The sequence below is a fragment of the Streptopelia decaocto genome (assembly GCF_964273445.1).
Source record: "Streptopelia decaocto genome assembly, chromosome: 1".
NCBI classification, from domain to species: Eukaryota; Metazoa; Chordata; class Aves; order Columbiformes; family Columbidae; genus Streptopelia; species Streptopelia decaocto.
The window spans coordinates 109,892,752-109,910,333 of record NC_138663.1 but is presented as its reverse complement, the minus strand read 5'-3'; the positions used below and the strand labels follow the sequence as shown (position 1 = coordinate 109,910,333).

General features: G+C 35.4%; 1 protein-coding gene across 1 annotated transcript in view; it reads right to left on the bottom strand.

Moving 5' to 3' along the window:
* Positions 1–17,582, bottom strand: part of IL1RAPL1 (interleukin 1 receptor accessory protein like 1) — a gene marked incomplete at its 5' end in the record, with an annotated part of 642,382 nt that overhangs the window by 276,607 nt on the left and 348,193 nt on the right. The window contains 2 exons of the mRNA XM_082065594.1: positions 1,874–2,027; positions 4,040–4,226. Of these exons, the coding sequence (XP_081921720.1) occupies positions 1,874–2,027; positions 4,040–4,226 (341 nt within the window). The remainder of the gene's footprint in view (positions 1–1,873; positions 2,028–4,039; positions 4,227–17,582) is intronic.

The following is a 17,582-nucleotide window of genomic DNA, read 5'->3' as shown; positions in this document are numbered from 1 at the left end:
CACTGCAGCCTACGCTGCCTCCAATCTTGACATCAGCAATTAGCTCACTGGCATTTGTGACCATAAGGTCCAGTATCGTATCCCCTCTGGCAGGGCTTGTCTATTACCTGGCTTAAGACGTTATGTATACTCTAGGAACCTCCTGTATTGCCTACAGCTCACCATGCTCCTTTTCCAGCCTATGTTGGAGTGGTTGAAGTCCCCCAGCAGGGTAAGAGCCAGGGTTTGCACAAGTGGAAAATGTATAACCCTCTCCTTGTGCAGTAATTCATTTTTAGCACATCAAAATCAGCCAAGAGCTTTTCTGTCTCTGTCTAGTTAAATGTTATATACTGAACTCTTACCTACAAGTGATGAATTATATTTTTATAACTATTAATAGAAATAGTAACATACATCTGGAGCCAATGCTTTTTTCTTTCTCCTTTCTGTCAGCCTAAGTCTGTTTGGAATGCTGTTCTGCAGTGGAGCCACCAACCACAGGGACAGAAGGGATCACCTGACGACTGGGGACAGATGCACTCTCTGAACCCTTATATCATATATTGAAAAAGATAATTGACAACTTCCTTCTGGTGCATATCAAATTCTTGAAGACTCTATCTCTGCTTTCTTTATGTGAGAGTCAATCAAACAGAGTATATGGATGTTTACTGAGAGGTTAATCACTAGACAGTAGTTGCCTGTCTGTACTGACCAAATAAATCTATTCCATACAAAAGGAAACATATTAAGATATCCTGGATATTGAGCTTAAATAACTATGATTGATTACTTGAATTCTCTCCAAACAACATAAACAATAGGATTTCCAGACTAATCTACTAGAAGAAAATTACAAACCATGATTCTCTACAATTTCTGATAATGTGGAGGGCAAATGGGACCATCCAAACAGAAAGCAAACTTTTCATCATAAAAGAAAACTGTTACAATTCAACCTAAGACACCAGTACTGTTACTAGTAGTCAGTGTGCAATAAATTGATATATTAAATGCTAAAAAGGAACAAGAAAAACCCACAGAACTCCTTCTCTAAGATTTGTTTCTTGCTTTATTTGGTACCTAGAAGGTTCAGTAAGAGTGGAAGCATCTTTGTCTACCATATGAATCTAATTCACCTCCAGTGAAAAATCCTGTTTCTGCTTTCTTTCAGGGAATATACAGTGGAACTACATTGCATTACATAGGTTGTGATGCACTCCTGTCTTCCAATGTCATCCTATAATTGTAGAGGCTAATTTTCCACCTTAGGTATAATGTTCAGCTATATTCTTTACATGTTTGTAAAACAGAGGTTAGAGATCTGGTGAGGAATTGAAAATTTAATGGACCATTATTCATACCATTGTGCCAGTGTGGACATTACTAGTACAGCATACATTTTGTTTTCATCTATGATTGATTTCATGTATTAATATGGCAGTTTTAAATGCAGATTATTTAAAAGCATCTTCTTAATGGACATATTCTCATGTACAAAGGTAATTAGAGGAACTGCTATTGGGTTATAGCTACAGCTATTCTTATGTCCCAAGGCATTTAACCACATGAAGACGTATGATAGCCTTAATGATCTTTTGTTACTTCTTGCTGAAGTTATCTGTGCCTTGTCCACATTTTCCATTCAAAACCAAGATGTACCCACAAGCTTTTGCAACAGACCAGAACTCAAACTTGTTCAAAATGTTACACATACTACTGTGAAGTATTCAGGACAGCTTTGATGTGTCAACTGTTCATGTCTAGGCACACAGCAAAGTTTTGTGAAAAAGCTGTTTATGTAGCTATGATGACTCAAATACGCACAACTGAAATCACAATATCCTATGTTTTTTTCTAAAGAGAAGAGATAGCAAGAGACTGTAATTACCTGTTACTGTTAATTCCGTAGTTCTTCTGACAACAAAGAATCCATATTTTAACTCACAAGTGTAATTTCCAATGTCATCCTCTCTAACCTCCCGAATGACAAGAGTGTCCTTTTTAAATACAATACTTGATCGCCACGTCTTTGACTTGCATTCCTGTTTAAAGAAAATAGAACACTTCAGTGACTATGTTCTTACACTTAATCACTGTTGACAATGCATCTCAAAGCTAAGGAGACTAGGCAAGAGCTCAGAGTAGTTATGAGCTTTCCACATACTAAATATTTGAAAATCCAGTTCAAGTTAAGTGTTGCCTAAAAAGGAAAAGAGACTACAGAATTTTATCAGCTGACTTAGTATCTGCTCTCTGACGAGAAAAAGGAGTTTATTACTTTGGTGAGTTTTTCTGACATTAGTTTGCTGAGGGGGTCCTATTTCATTTACTTATTGGTCATTACATCTGTGATCCATGACTGTTATATTATCAGTAGATAGATGTAGTTTTTTTAAGAAATCGATGAATAAAAAATGTAGAGAAACATAAGATGAGAATGAGAAGATATGAGGATGTGTTATATATCTCTTTCTGAAAATATTTTAGAATCAAAGTTCTCTGAACTCTTAGCAATAAGTGATTTTTGTATCTACAAAAAAAGTCAATATTTTAGTTTTTACTAGCAAAATATTAATTTTTATGCTATGATAGAGAATATATATTTTTGCATGCCTGTTTTTTGCTCCCTAAATTAATTAAATTATTTTCACCCAAAGAACCTAGGTAACATATGAAATTGATTATTCCAGTATTTTTAGTGGGATTATGTTTTTTATTGGTGGTGGTATTTTTTGTTTTGTTTTGTTGTGTTTTTTTAATTGCAAACCATTATATTTATACGATATTGGAAAATTGTATTGGTACTTTTCATAACAAAAGGTCTTTTGATGGGCTGTCACAAATTATTTTACCTGATTATCTTATCTTTGTTTATACAGCAAGGGATTTTTTTAAATGTTAAAGTATCAGGGTTTGTTTCAGCTTATTCACACACTACTGTTAATGAGTCTTAAAAAGCTAGTCTTTTGAGTTCTTGTTTAAGAAGCCAGCCATAGTTTTAAATGAGATAAAAGTACAGGTATATTTTGTATTATAAATCCAATATCCAAGACAACTACAAGCAAATAATTGGTTACATATATCCCATCTTAGACATGCTTTCAGCTAATTCAGACAGAATCCTTCTAGGCCACATTTTTACTTCTTAGGTAGCATAGTCTTGTGTACCATATTTAAATGCATATATGTAATTAGGGAAATTATTAGACTTCTAAAAATAATTAAAACGCATACCAACACATAGTTAAACTAGGGCTTCCTATATACACTGACATCTACAGATCTACATTTACAAAATATACAGAATCTAAATTTCAGATTTACCAAACTGTTGAGGATTTTACATTGTGGGCATTACAGTACTGGGGTACTGAGTATTTTCTCTAAATGGTAAGAATCCCAGAATTCAAGTTGCTTTTTATGGAAGCTCTAATGAGCCACCCACAGGAAGCACTATCTGAAAGAACTTGGCTCCTAAGAAATTACCTAGAAATCAGCCAACAATAATGAATAAAGATATTGATAAAAACTAAGAAATCACTGATATTTGCAAGTAAAAGCTAGTATGTCAAGACCGAAGTTTTGGAAGTCTTTGCTGAATTTCATGCTGCAAAATCAAGCCATTAATTCAGATAATAGCATGCATAACTACTGTATTTATATTTTTCAAAAAAATTTACATCTGAGTTATTAGAAACACACTCTTCAGTCTGGTATAGCACAAGCAATTGCTGTATAAACAGCTTACATGGCTTTACCTTAGTATATCAAACCAGCCCAGACTGGTAACACTTCTTTTTTAGCCCTCTTGTTAGCAGAGAGCTGCCAATTCTTTTTAACATCTATAAAGAGATGTTAAGAAAACATAATCTCTAAGTTCTACCAAAGAAAGTATTCGAATATCTCTCAGTTCATTCTTTCCTGTCCTTGATTTTGTTGTCTGTTCCTAACAAATCTTAAAATAATTCAAACTTCATATCATAGTTGGGTCATGAAAATCATCAGAACATTGCATAATATCTTACTGAAGCTGAAAATCTTTTGCATTCCTTACCTTATACCACAGAATTTCAGGCTCCCTAAATGGAAATAAAAAATCTTCAATTTCAGGACATGAGATTTCCTTGCTTTTGCTAAGTTCAGCCTTCTCAAAATATTTCATCTTTGAATTGTAGCAGAGTCCAGTGTCATTTTCACCCACCGTCAGTGCAATGGACACTTTCATGCAGTAAGTTGAATTTCTGTAATGCAACAAAACCAGAAATGAAAGTCTAAAACAACAACAAAAAAGTCAACGTACATGACATTGGTTTTAAGTCATTATTTTCATCCCAAGCAAAATATAAAAAAATCACTTTATTTTGTTTCTATTTTACAGCTGTTCATGATAATTTTACTTCTTTCTCAGCCATTAATTATATTTAGAAAGCATTTGCCTTACTCTAGTACTAAAGGTTTATCTCTCTTGTCCAACTCCTGCTAACATTACTGTCCTACTGGGTATTTGAGAACAAATTCCCCAAAAGTAAAAATTCAATAAGAGCTCTATGTATTTACCTGTAAAACTAGACAATCAGCTTACGGACTGATACTAATATGACAGCTCTCAGGGGTGAACAGATCATGATGTAGCACCACAGGCAAATGCCAAACTGGAACTCAAGCACCACAACAAGAGCCACCTATTCATAATATATCTGAGCATGCTTTAAAGTAGAAGTGGTAAACTTTTTGCAGCCTTTAATTAAAATGAGCCTGTGACCATTCCAGTTACAGAATAAAGGATGCTTTAACCTAACAGACCGCTAACTTGTTTACCTTAGCCTTCAATCCCCATACTCCCAGTTCAAAATGTTGCTTCTGCACTACCTACAGCTTTCATTAGCTTGGGCTCTCCTGAAACTTGTTATTTTCTCTACTGCTGGATGTTGATATGCCAGACAGGAGTGACTAGGGAACATCGTCTTCTTTCCTACATTTCACTGCAAACTTTAATTAGGCTCAAAGACAAAATTATTTGAAATGATTACTTTTTTTTTCATTAGAGTTTCCAGGTGGGCAGTAAATGAGTATGTAAAGCTGAGTACTCCTCAGGAACACACAGTGACAATGCAAGATTTCCTTCCTACTGTTTCGTAAATGCATTTGACCCCTGATCTGCTGAATGAGGATCCCACAGAGAGCACTGAGGAAACATTCATTTTCTTGTTTCCATTCTCAGACTCTATGAGCTGACTGCTGATTTACAACAGTCTCATATTTATCAGATATGGCATAATCTCAAAAAAAAGATGGCTACATTTTCTCATTCTCTTTAGATTTATTAATATCTGTTCCTTTTTTTTTTTTTTTTTTTTTTTCTGTTCAAGGGGACACAAAACACCTAAGAGCAAAGAATAAGAGGAACTTCAATCCAAGAATTCTATAGTCCAATTTTCTAGAGAAAATGTAAACCTGAAAAGGAAGATGTAAAAGTAACTAACAAATCAGAAATTATTCTTAGAAAAGTAAATTCTGGAACAGAATGACCTTTAGCTATCTAGCTAATTCATGGACTTGCAAGGAAAACAAACACAAAATTTCTCCCTTATAATGAAGATGCAAGTATTATTTATTACCCCATCCCAAGAATCTGGCTGTATAAACCAAATAAAGTTGTTAAAACTTCATGCAAAGCAAGAATGCATCCATTGAATATGGATCACTCTTGCTGCTTTTAAGCTATTTAAGAGCTGATCAACATTCTTACTTGTACCTGTAATTTAAAACCATCCAGTATTTTAAAGAACACATTTTCGTTGCTGTACCTTATGTTACTCCTCCATTAAGGTGCTACTTGGGATATTTATTTATTATGTGCTTGAAAACATCATGAAAAGTCACCTAAGACAGGTTTTCCAAATTGGTAAAACTGTCTTTCTCTGTTTTTGAAAGACCTGTCCCTTGGAAACAGGGAGAACGTCTAAACAATCCATCAAGCTCTGAGGGTCAAGAATACATTAATCAGATAAGGAGGCACTGGATATTTAATTTACACATTTAAATATTCTATTTCTGTCCATTTATTTGAGCATTGTGTTGTGTTCATGTTACTCAATCTTATGATTTAGAATTTTCTGGAAGGAGCTTGGAGGGGAAAAAAATATGCAAAACCCACTTAGCTGTCATCCCATTCTCTGAAGAAGAAAGCTAAGTGAAATTGTCATATATGGGTGGTTTTTTTTTGTCTTCCTTCAGTATTCAGAGTGAATTGGCCAAAAATTCTGACTCATGTTTTGGTCTACTAAGAGCTGTGTTCTGTAACAGTGGCAATGTCAATTGCCAGAGCTAGAATTCCTTCTGCGGCACATCCAAGTTTCCATCGCAACATCAGATACTCTACCAGATGCAGCTTAGGCTTCCTGCTCCGTAAGAACAGAGGTATTTTGGAAATATCTCAGAGTATTTAAATGCATTGTTTGAAAAGGATGTTGGTATTTAATGACTCAAAGTTGTGTGTGTCTGTTATTCTAGTGATATGGATATAAGCCTCCTGCAGAGAGAAGCAGAAATTGACTAGGCTTTAAGGTACTGATGTTCTAAACTGTCAGATATAAGGTACTGAAACATTTTGGGTGGATACTTTGTCGGCGCAGTTCCCTAAAATAATTTTCTCTCACAAGCTCAAAGTATCATCAAGAGAACCTAAAGTTCCAGCTGCCACCACTGACACAGACTTTATTATTGTGACTCTAAATACTAACTGCACTGTCAAACTGACTCATCTTGTACTTTGGGTCAGAAACCAAGGCTATTGGGATGAGACAAAACTCAAAAGGATGTTATAAAAGGCAGAGCAACATAAACAGTATAAGGAAAAGAAACCAAGCTAAGGGGCTTATAGAACAGAAAAAGAGAAAGAAAATTAAACAGTCCTCAGGTGGGAATGGAAGAAAGAGGACATGATTTGGCTGATTACAGCTGTATCATGATGGATACAGTAGGTGCGGAGCCCTTCAGCTAGCAGAAAAAGTATATGTCTGCATAGCCCTCTGGCAAGCATCCATTTACTGCAGAGGGTAAAAAATGTTCATGTGTTAGAACTAGGAAAAACTTCCATATGTATATTACTGGAGGCATCAGATCAAACAAACAAACAAACCTATGTCATAAGTTTAAGGAAATTTTATAACCCAATGGAAACCGAATGATACATTCATTATTAAGAGGAAATGCTGCAGTTTTTCTCCACTTATCCTTCAGTGTAGTCCAAACTGTGGACATTTAAACAGCTACATTCAAAGCAGTAGCAGCTTAAAAACTCAAATCTGCAACAGCTACTTAAGTAAAATTCAGGCAATTAAAATCACAGAGGTTATTAATAAATTGCAGAGGGGTTACTAGAACTCTATGTACTTCCTTTTTCTTGTCCACAAGACTAAATTGCTTATGATGACTAGGAAAATATTCACCTACTTGCTACCACTATGAGCAAAAATTATTCCATATAGTATGACAGAGGTTGCCCCAATGTTTGACATGGATCCATGCAGTCATTTTCACCTTAACGTCATTTATCCACTAGTGGTCTATAAGTGTTAAAGTAAAAACAATAGAGCAATAACATCTACTAACTAAACTGATTCTGTTACAGGCCTTTGAATTTTGTAGCCATTTATCATCCTTAAAATTTTAGGGCCAATTAGCAATGGATATGTGGTTGAATCTGGTGATAACAATAGGACAGAGAAGTGTATAAATGGCTTAAATTCTCGATGACTTCTGTATCCCAGGATTAGTTGCTTTAATGCCCAGCTTCCCACAGTTCCCTTTAATCAATGGTTCACCTTTTCTTATCTGGCATTATGTGACCTCTTGGTTGTACAGCAGCCATGTGAAAGCATATAGAGCATTGACTAACAAGAGTGTTTAATAATAAAGGAGACTTCTGGTTTTTACGCTTTTATCTGCATGAAATGACATCCACTTCACTAGGTCATCTGTACCTACTTCACCTTGATGTTAGTTGATCTGCAACTGTCATAGATGTTCATTCATATATGATATCTGTCATATGAGACAGATACCTTGATATTCAGATCCTCTGACAAAGAGGAGTGTGACAGAGAAAAGAGCAGAAGAACTCTACATAGAGAACTAAAATAATATGACTAAGTCGGTGGAAGAGCATGAAGTATGCAAAAGTCTTGCAAAAAAAAAAAGTACATCTGACTAAAGAGGATACATTGATGAAAAGCAGGAAAACATAGGTTAAGCAACCACAAATACAGGCACATTACAAAATCTCTTCATTGTCCAGACAGTGACCCAGAAGTCACAGCAACACCCTGAACACTCTGCTTAATTCATGACCCAAGTTAGTATTTTTTAAAATAAGATCAATGCTTATTCACAGTCTTCTGAGATTTTCAATTACTATATACAGCTGTCTCTTCTTTGAATTAATGGAATTATAGCAATTTGTAATAGGTGGGCCTATTCCATACTTGTCTCTTACAATTAAATTCATTAAGTTGACTACTTTTCAAAAAACTTAGGATTGCAATTAACTATTTCTACAAAACAAACTTAAAACTTGAAATAATTATTAGCAACTGAAACTATTTTTTACTATCATGCGTTCATCAGCTCAATGAGTTGTAGTACTTGTTGCTGTTTAAAAACTTCGTTCTTCATATTATGCAATTAGAAATTAAAGTGAGCTAGTGGAGTAAAGCTTGTCCTCTACCTACATAAGCCATACTTTAACATGAGTGTAATTACCAATAACAACATTATTAAAAGGTTTTCTTCAGCTGAGCTTTTGAGCGGAAGTACCTCCTGACATTCTGAAGAAAAATATTTCTTTTCCTTTCTCTGTTCCTTTTCACTGCTTGAATTGACATCCACTTCAGCATGTTGTTTCTTTGAGACATAAGCTAGAATGTACCCATATGCATTTCATGAGGTTTTTTTTTAATTGAAGAGAAGATGGTCAAAGTAGGAAAAAACAAAGGAATACATCTTGCATTCTACATATCTAGGTTGGCCCACCTTATTCACGTGGATCTCTACAAAGAGAAAAAAAAAAAACAAACAACAAAACAAACCAACCAACCAATCAAACAAAAACACCCACAAACCAAACCAAAACAACAAAACAAAACAAAAAAATATCTACACTGGATGTTTTATACAGGAAACACTGTGGGAAAGTGTGGGACTGTACTGCTAAAGTATAAGTCGCCATTCTTGTTAATATCTAGAAAAACAAAGACTAGTGAAAATTATCACAAAATACCTTTGAAAACAACAGTGTCCAAAGATGTACAGACTACTACTATGCACAGGTAAAATTCTCTAAATAATTTCAAGGTCTTAGCTTTTGAGTATATTTTCATGTCTGGAAAGGCAATGATATACATATTTCACATGTAGGTATTTTTCTTTCGATCAAGTATTGTGATTATGAGAATATCACAGAGGTTACACTTTTGGCCACTATCAGTCAATCAAATAGCATTGAAGAAAATACGAGCTGTTGGCAAGAATCATGAATGGTGAATTAATCTGCAAATACAGAAGTTCCACTGTTCTTAGAGACATGGTATAGGCATGGACTTGGAAGTGCCAGGTTAATGGTTGGATTTGATGGCATTAAAGGTCTTTTCCAACCAAAATGATTCTATGATTCTAATATAAGGCTGAGATCTTGTCTATTCAAATACTTGTGAAATAGTTCCTTTATTGAGTACAAATGATAAAAAAGTACAAATGATAAAAGCATACATCTGAAAACCTGACTTCAAATGGATTTTTTTTCCTTTTTGAAAAGAAGAAAGGCAGAAGTCTGTACTGTAATCCAAAATATCCAGGAATTGACATAAATCAACTTGCCAAACTTCAGACAAAACAGTATACAAGGAACAGCTTTGAAAAGCTTAAAGAAGGAGTAGAAAGTTTAAGAATGAGTTCACTTTAGTAAGATTAGATTATCTTTGTTGGTTGTTTTGATTTTTTGGGGTTTTCCAAAAGCTTTGAGTTTATGAAAGCGTGAAAAAAAATACGCTTTCTGCTTCATAAAATTAGGTTATTAATCTTCTTTGGAAGACTTTGGAAAATTCTTCACAGAAGTCTGTGAAGACAAATTTTACTTACAGCTGAAAATTAACTTTGCCTCAGTCTGTCCCATGTGAAAGAATACAAGGAATACGGATTAATTACATTTTTTCTAGAAAAACAGGGAATTTTTCTTCATGCTTAGAGTATAAATATATACCTCACTTCTCTTCTTAGAGTCATGGAATCATTTTGTTTGGAAGAGACCCTAAAGATCACCGAGTCCAACCATAACCTAACTCTGGCACTAAACTATGTTTTAAAGGTAATTATATAAAAATCTCTTATAGCTGATTTATACTTTTTTTTTTTTTTTTGGTAGTTCTCAGGAGGTTTCATGCATTTTTTCCACTGCATTTTTAATTCGATCCTATATTTCACCTGTTAAACAGGAACTGATTACATGGAAAGCATCTCCTTTAAACTTGGTGAAACACCAAGCGTGAGAGAAGAAAAAGGGATGAATGTATTACTTTGAAGATAAAAAAAAAAATCTCCAAAAACCAGGATTTGACCAAGCAAGTTATAAGTTAATGGTAGTAGGGAGACAAAAACACACATACGAAACCCCACAAATTAAATTCTGAGCTATCAAAAACCATTATGAACTATTTTTTTAAATAAAAAATTAATTGGCAGATAATCAACAAATAGTAGAAATAAATCTCCTACAGATTACGTTATTGAGTCACTCTATTAAATTCTTTATCAGGTAGGCAGTAGACAATAGTAACTTCCAGGTCAAAAAAAATAATAATAAAAAAGTAGTATAAAAAAGTATGTAAAAGATATGTATGTTTTTTTCATTTGGCTTTGCCTTCCATTTTTGTGTTGTGTTTGAGTCCACTAAAGGCATGTGTTCAGGAACATTCTACATATCACCTTCATACTTTACATTTTGCCAGGCTGCTGAGTTTTCATGCCACTGGAAGATATAGAATCCCACAACACTGGATGTTGGATGTATGTATAAATTTTTTGCCCTCATGGAAACCATCTGGGGGCAGCAACTTACACATCATCACAAGAAAAAACAGAGAAGGAAACTGTTCCAGTATTTCTAAATTCTACTATGTCAAATATCTCCAAGACTTTTTTGACCTTCATATAATATATTGCAATTATATTTTTGTACACTTACATTTGCTCAAGTAATGTCTAAAATGAGTCTTGAAAATAAACACTGGTCAGCAGTGACAGTAGTAGTAACGCCAACAACATTTTGAAATTAATAACTTCATAGGTCTATCACTCTGCAAAAAACTTCTTCTACTTTCCCTATCATTACAGTAAGCAAACTATTAAAAACAAATAAAAAATACATACAGGCACAGATGAGAAATCAATAGGCAGTAACACCAAAAAGCTTGGTGGTCTTGACACAATATGTTACTCCGGACTTTTTTTTTTACTACTGTTGTACATAGGCCAATGTGGTATCCTTTAACCCAATACAAAAGTATCAATACATCTACACATGAAAATACAATGAATGATTACATTAGGAAAGAAAAAGACACATGCATTTTAATTCCTACTGTTATATTCAATTTTGTGTGTAATAACATGTAGCACACAAAAAACTAAAAGTCATTGTAAATTCTCTATCAAAACAAATTAAAGGGGGAGGTGACAAAATTACTGGAAGTCTCCCAGTCAGCACAATGTTCACTGTTTAAAACCCAAGAGACTCAACCAACTTGCTAACTTTTGTGCCTAAAAACAGAAGAAAGGTCGATCTGAATTAACTTTATTTCATTTTTGATACAGCGAGATAATGAAGACAATCAACACAGAACACTGGTAATTGCTAATAACATACTATTAATAGTTTTTCTTTTCCATTAATTACCACTGACTAGTGATACCTGTGCCATGTTACCAAATGTAGTTATATTTAAAGCAGTAACAGATCCATTTCATCTGAATTCAGTTACATTCAAATGCTACAATATTATTAATAACTTCCTCCTACATACACAAATGTATCCTAACTAATTCTGTCTAACTTGATACCATTAAATTTAAAAGAGCCTAAAGCAGCAATACAGATCATCTACCAGTTTACACATTGTAGCAGTCAAGAGCCTGTGGGGAAGGCAGAGTCAGAAACTAAGAATTTTTTTTTTTTTTCCCCATATGATGTTTAATCTGACATTTGACTGTTCTTAATCACTCTATCTGCTGTGATGTAGCTGCTTTGAAAAAACAGTACTGAGTTACCCTGTACTGGCTAAACTAACTATGCTTTAACTCACTTATTGAAGGGCCCTTCCAATCCTAACTATTCTATGATGCTATGATTGCATGATACTTTCCACAGGGTACCCTTTTAAAGGTAACTCGTCAGACACAAAAGAACAGGAGGAGGAGGAGGAAGAGGATACTTATGGGAGAAAACAGATGAGAACACACACAGAGCAAGAATAGATTCTCTAAACTTTAGCATTTACAATATTGACAGCTACATTTAAAGGAATTGCTTAGAGAACTAGGCACTTAAAACAGAATTTCTTTATAAAATAGATCTTTAAGATGGGCTAGACGGGTTACTCTAATGAAATGCCACGTTTTTCCTGCATTGAATAAAACCCAGTAATTTTCAGTCTCCTCTTCAGCCTCACCAGAGGCAGCAATGGATTTATACAGCTCGGTGCTCCCCAGGCAGATCCCTCAACATACCTGTTCATGGCAGAAGGAGGGAAACTGGGACTCTGTTACTTGTCTGTGTTTTGCCATGCTGTCATGGTCTAGCTCCGGCCAGTAAGTAAGCACCATGCAGCTGCTTGCTCACTCTCCCCAGTTGATCCCAGTGGGGTGAGGGAGAGAATCAGAAGGCTGAAAGTGAGAAAACTCGTGGGCTGAGATAAGGACAGTTTAACAAGTAAAGCAAAAGCTGCACACGCAAGCAAAGCAAAACAAGGGATTCATTCACTACTTCCCATCAGCGCGCACGTGTTCAGCCATCTCCAGGAAAGCCGGGCTTCATCACATGTAATGGGTACTTGGAAAGACAAATAACATCACCCCAAATGTCCCCCTTTCCTTCTTTTTCCTCCAGCTTTATATATTGAGAATGACATCATATGGTATGCAATATCCCTTTGGTCAGCTGGGGTCTGCTGTCCTGGCTGTGTCATCTCCTAGCCTCTTGTGTACTTGGTTCCATCTTGTGTGAGAAGCTGAAAAGTCCTTGACTACTTACCAACAACTAAAACATCAATGTGTTATTAACCTTATGCTCATACTGAATCCAAAATGTGGCACTATACCAGCTGATAGGAAGAAAATTCACTCTATCCCAGCCAAAACCAGGACACATGCATATCCTTCACCAGAACAATTAACGGGAGTATAGCGTATAGCTTATACGGAAGACACACTGTCTTTGGGACAAGAAAGAAGTGCCCTTTGGAAAGCTCTCACACTCCCTTGAAGAGGGAATTTCAACCCAGTCCCTGTTTTGTTTCATTGTAGAGTGCAACCAACTTGCTTTCTGTGTGAAGAGGCAGTTTCTTTCATCACAGGTGTTCAGGATAAGACAATCATCATCTAGTACATAAAGTCAGCACTTGAAGGAGGGATGAACAGGGCAAACAGACCTCTCTTGATCCTGCCATTGATCATGAGGCACAACAACATTTTTCTGCAGTTCTAAATAAGGTGCAGTGGAACTACAGTACGATAATGATACCAACCAAATGCAGCCGGACCCTTTAACAATGTTCTTTTATTTAAGACAGCAGTCTGAAGACTTTACATCCCTCTGCATATCCTTTATTTCTCCTCCATTTTCAAGGGATGTAATATTTGTAGTACATGGCCTGTCATGACACTGGATTTTTGCAGGGTATTTTAAACATGATGACTAATTAACTGGCAGCAGAGCAGACACTCTTTCAATGTACATCATAACAGCAAATTCACTTTTTACCTTTTCATTAGCATTACTAGAAAAATGGCAAGCTTTGCATTAATAGAGATCAGTTGTTTGTTCTAAATCATGTGATAGTATTATGCTATTTACCAGGATTTAAAAAAAAAAAAAAAAAAAAAAAAAGGAGAACAAACAGGAAGAAAAAAAATCTCTCTTATGTTTCCCCTCATTGTACCAGATGAGTTAGTGAAGTAACTTTATTTCCATCTCCTCCTAGACCAGACACTAAAAACCAAAGTCTGAGAAATGTCTTTTCTTCACAGTATTTTAAATTTTAATAAATAAACTTGGCCACTGATGTCAGTATCCACTTTCTAGAAATGGTCCACCCCATTTCAGGTGAAAACTTCTGTTGACTTTATTAATTACTTTTTCCATACTTTTGTAGACACAATTCGGTCCATTTTCCGTCAAGTAACTTCTTTTAGAATTATTTGGATGCCTGAAAGCTGGAGAGAAAAGCATTATTCAAGAGAAAAACAAAACCACATTATTGATAAGCTACTTGTATTCTTGGTCAATGGCTTCAGAGGCTCTTTGTGAGCTTTAAAACTTTCATACAAAAATTTTTAAAGCCTTTAGCTGGAAGTGGGTTTGTTTGAGGACACACTTAAGGCCTTGGGCAGGCATGGTGAGAGAGGAAGGCCAATGTACCTAGTGCAGCCAGAATTCCTGCCACACAGTGAGGTCCTCTTGGTGGTGGGGTCTGATGACTTCAGTAGTCTGTGGCTTCTGGACCATTTGTTCAGGATACAAGTTTTCAAACTTTTTATCCGAGGTTCCCAAAGTTCCTTCTTCTTTTCTTTTTCTTTTTCTTTTTCTTTCCTTTTCTTCTCTTTTCTTTTCTTTTCTTTTCTTTTCTTTTCTTTTCTTTTCTTTTCTTTTCTTTTCTTTTCTTTTCTTTTCTTTTCTTTTCTTTTCTTTTCTTTTCTTTTCTTTTCTTTTCTTTTCTTTTCTTTTCTTTTCTTCTTTTTCTTTTTTTTCTCTTTTCTTTTGTTTTCTCTTTTCTTTTCTTTTCTTTTCTTTTCTTTTCTTTTCTTTTCTTTTCTTTTCTTTTCTTTTCTTTTCTTTTCTTTTCTTTTCTTTTCTTTTCTTTTCTTTTCTTTTCTTTTCTTTTCTTTTCTTTTCTTTTCTTTTCTTTTCTTTTTTTTTCTTTTTTCGCCTCTCCTCTCCTCTCCTCTCCTCTCCTCTCCTCTCCTCTCCTCTCCTCTCCTCTCCTCTCCTCTCCTCTCCTCTCCTCTCCTCTCCTCTCCTCTCCTCTCCTCTCCTCTCCTCTCCTCTCCTCTCCTCTCCTCTCCTCTCCTCTCCTCTCCTCTCCTCTCCTCTCCTCTCCTCTCCTCTCCTCTCCTCTCCTCTCCTCTCCTCTCCTCTCCTCTCCTCTCCTCTCCTCTCTCTCCTCTCCTCTCCTCTCCTCTCCTCTCCTCTCCTCTCCTCTCCTCTCCTCTCCTCTCCTCTCCTCTCCTCTCCTCTCCTCTCCTCTCCTCTCCTCTCCTCTCCTCCCCCTCTCCCCCTCTCCCCCTCTCCCCCTCTCCTCCACTCCTCCACTCCTCCTCTCTTCCTTTTCCTTTTCCCTTTCCCTTTCCCTTTCCCTTCCTCTTCCTCTTCCTCTTCCTCTTCCTCTCTCTTCTCTTTCCAAAACTCTGGAATCGCTTGCTCCCATGCTCCCTGACTCTGATAGCTAAAATGACAGATGACCTTTTCCACAAAGCTACCAGAGCCAACAGAGCTGCAAGTGCTAGGCAGTGCTGCAGGAGCAGGTGAAGAGAGAAGACAAGTGAAAAGTGATGGACAGAAGCTGGATGGAATTTTCCTCTGTGCCTTAGAAATTATATCCTGGGGGGCCAATCCAGTTTGAAAACTGCTTTTGACCTCAATTGAATTATATAAGCAGTGATTTCTTCCCTCAAGGGCCACCTAATTATGTTCATGATACTATGAAATAACTCACTGCACATGAGCCTCCAGGACTATTTGAATATTGATGGTTTGCAAGACATTTGTTTTAATATGTTTGAATTAGTCACACCAAAAAATACTGTTCAGTTTTAGTGCCCACTTCCACCCTTGGAAGCCAAAACTTTCACATTTTTTCTAACACAAGTGGTACATGATGCCACCCCAAGTTTCCCTTTCTCCTCTCCAACGCAGCCAAGAAAGAATGTCAAAGTCTAACTCTGTTAGAATAATGCTTTCCTTGTGTTAGAGGGAGCTACTGACTGAAGTGAAAGGCCTTTTATTGATGTTCTGAGCAATAAAAATGAAATACAAATTATCCTTTAGAAAGGGAATTGAAGTTTCTCATCCTTACAATACCTTAAAGCTTCTTTTGTGAATAAGCTAGAAAAAATATATATGTGTATACTTTTATGTTATTGACTTGTCTGTATGATCTCTGTCTTTTTTTAAAGTCTAAGTGAAACTTATCCCTTTCTGAGAGCTGGAATCAATCTGATATTGATTTCTACATTTCAGTAAAACCTCACTTTCTTAGTACAAAATACTTGAAAAAAAATTATGACAATAATCTTAATTAAGAATTGTACTGGCAATTACATGGATGACACAATTGCATACAATTACATAATTGCCCCATTAAACATTTTATTTAAAATTAGAGCTTCCTTTCAGATAATAAAAAAAATCTATACTCCTACAGTACAGAAATATCTAAGTATTCCTATAATGTAACTCTGTGCTCCTACAATATAGGAATATATATCTAATTATACTTTATTTGAACTTCAAGCTTTCTTTCAGTGATGTTTAAATGAAAATTCCCATGTTCTTACAACACCTATTACTATACTGTACGTGTCTATACATATGTACATGTATGAATCAGTTATATGGGTATATGAGAGATTTCAGTAATTGTAAAACTAATCAGACGGACTAAGTAATTTAAGGTAGTTATCGTATAAAGGTTTTTAAAGCATATGAATACTATACCTACATGTTATTTGTTGCAAGTAAAGCTCAATTTTTAAAACAACATTCTTCTCAAATATTTAGTATGTGAACTCCTTCACAGAATAGCTCTTATATATGGATTACAAGTAAAGATGTTAGAGGTGCTTAAAAAAGATGGGAATCAATTAAAAATATGTATTGTACAGAGTATATAGGGTGAGCACAATATGGATTACCATTAGTCTGAATTTAATCACACATTTAATATTTTAGTGCTATTTACAAATTTACTGCTAAATTAGCTACTCATTTAAGTGAGGTTTCCCAGGATTGTTAGTGAAAAAATTTGGACCAGTGAATCATAAAGTGCTAAAATGGAGATGTGTCAGAATGATACTAAATGTCTTCTCTGCAGCAGATCAATGTATATTCCCAAAGAAGACAAAAGTATGAAGAGCTGTACAAGTATACCCTTATAGATGAAACTCCCTTTAGCCTTCTACAAACTGCAGTAAGGAGATAATACCTTAGCATGAAATCTCTCTAGGTAGACTGTCTCCTCAAAATTTAGGAGACAACGGCAAGTGATTTTTCTTGGGAACCACTGGTAAATGAAAGAGAGTAAATTTTAAACCTTACTTAGCACCATATG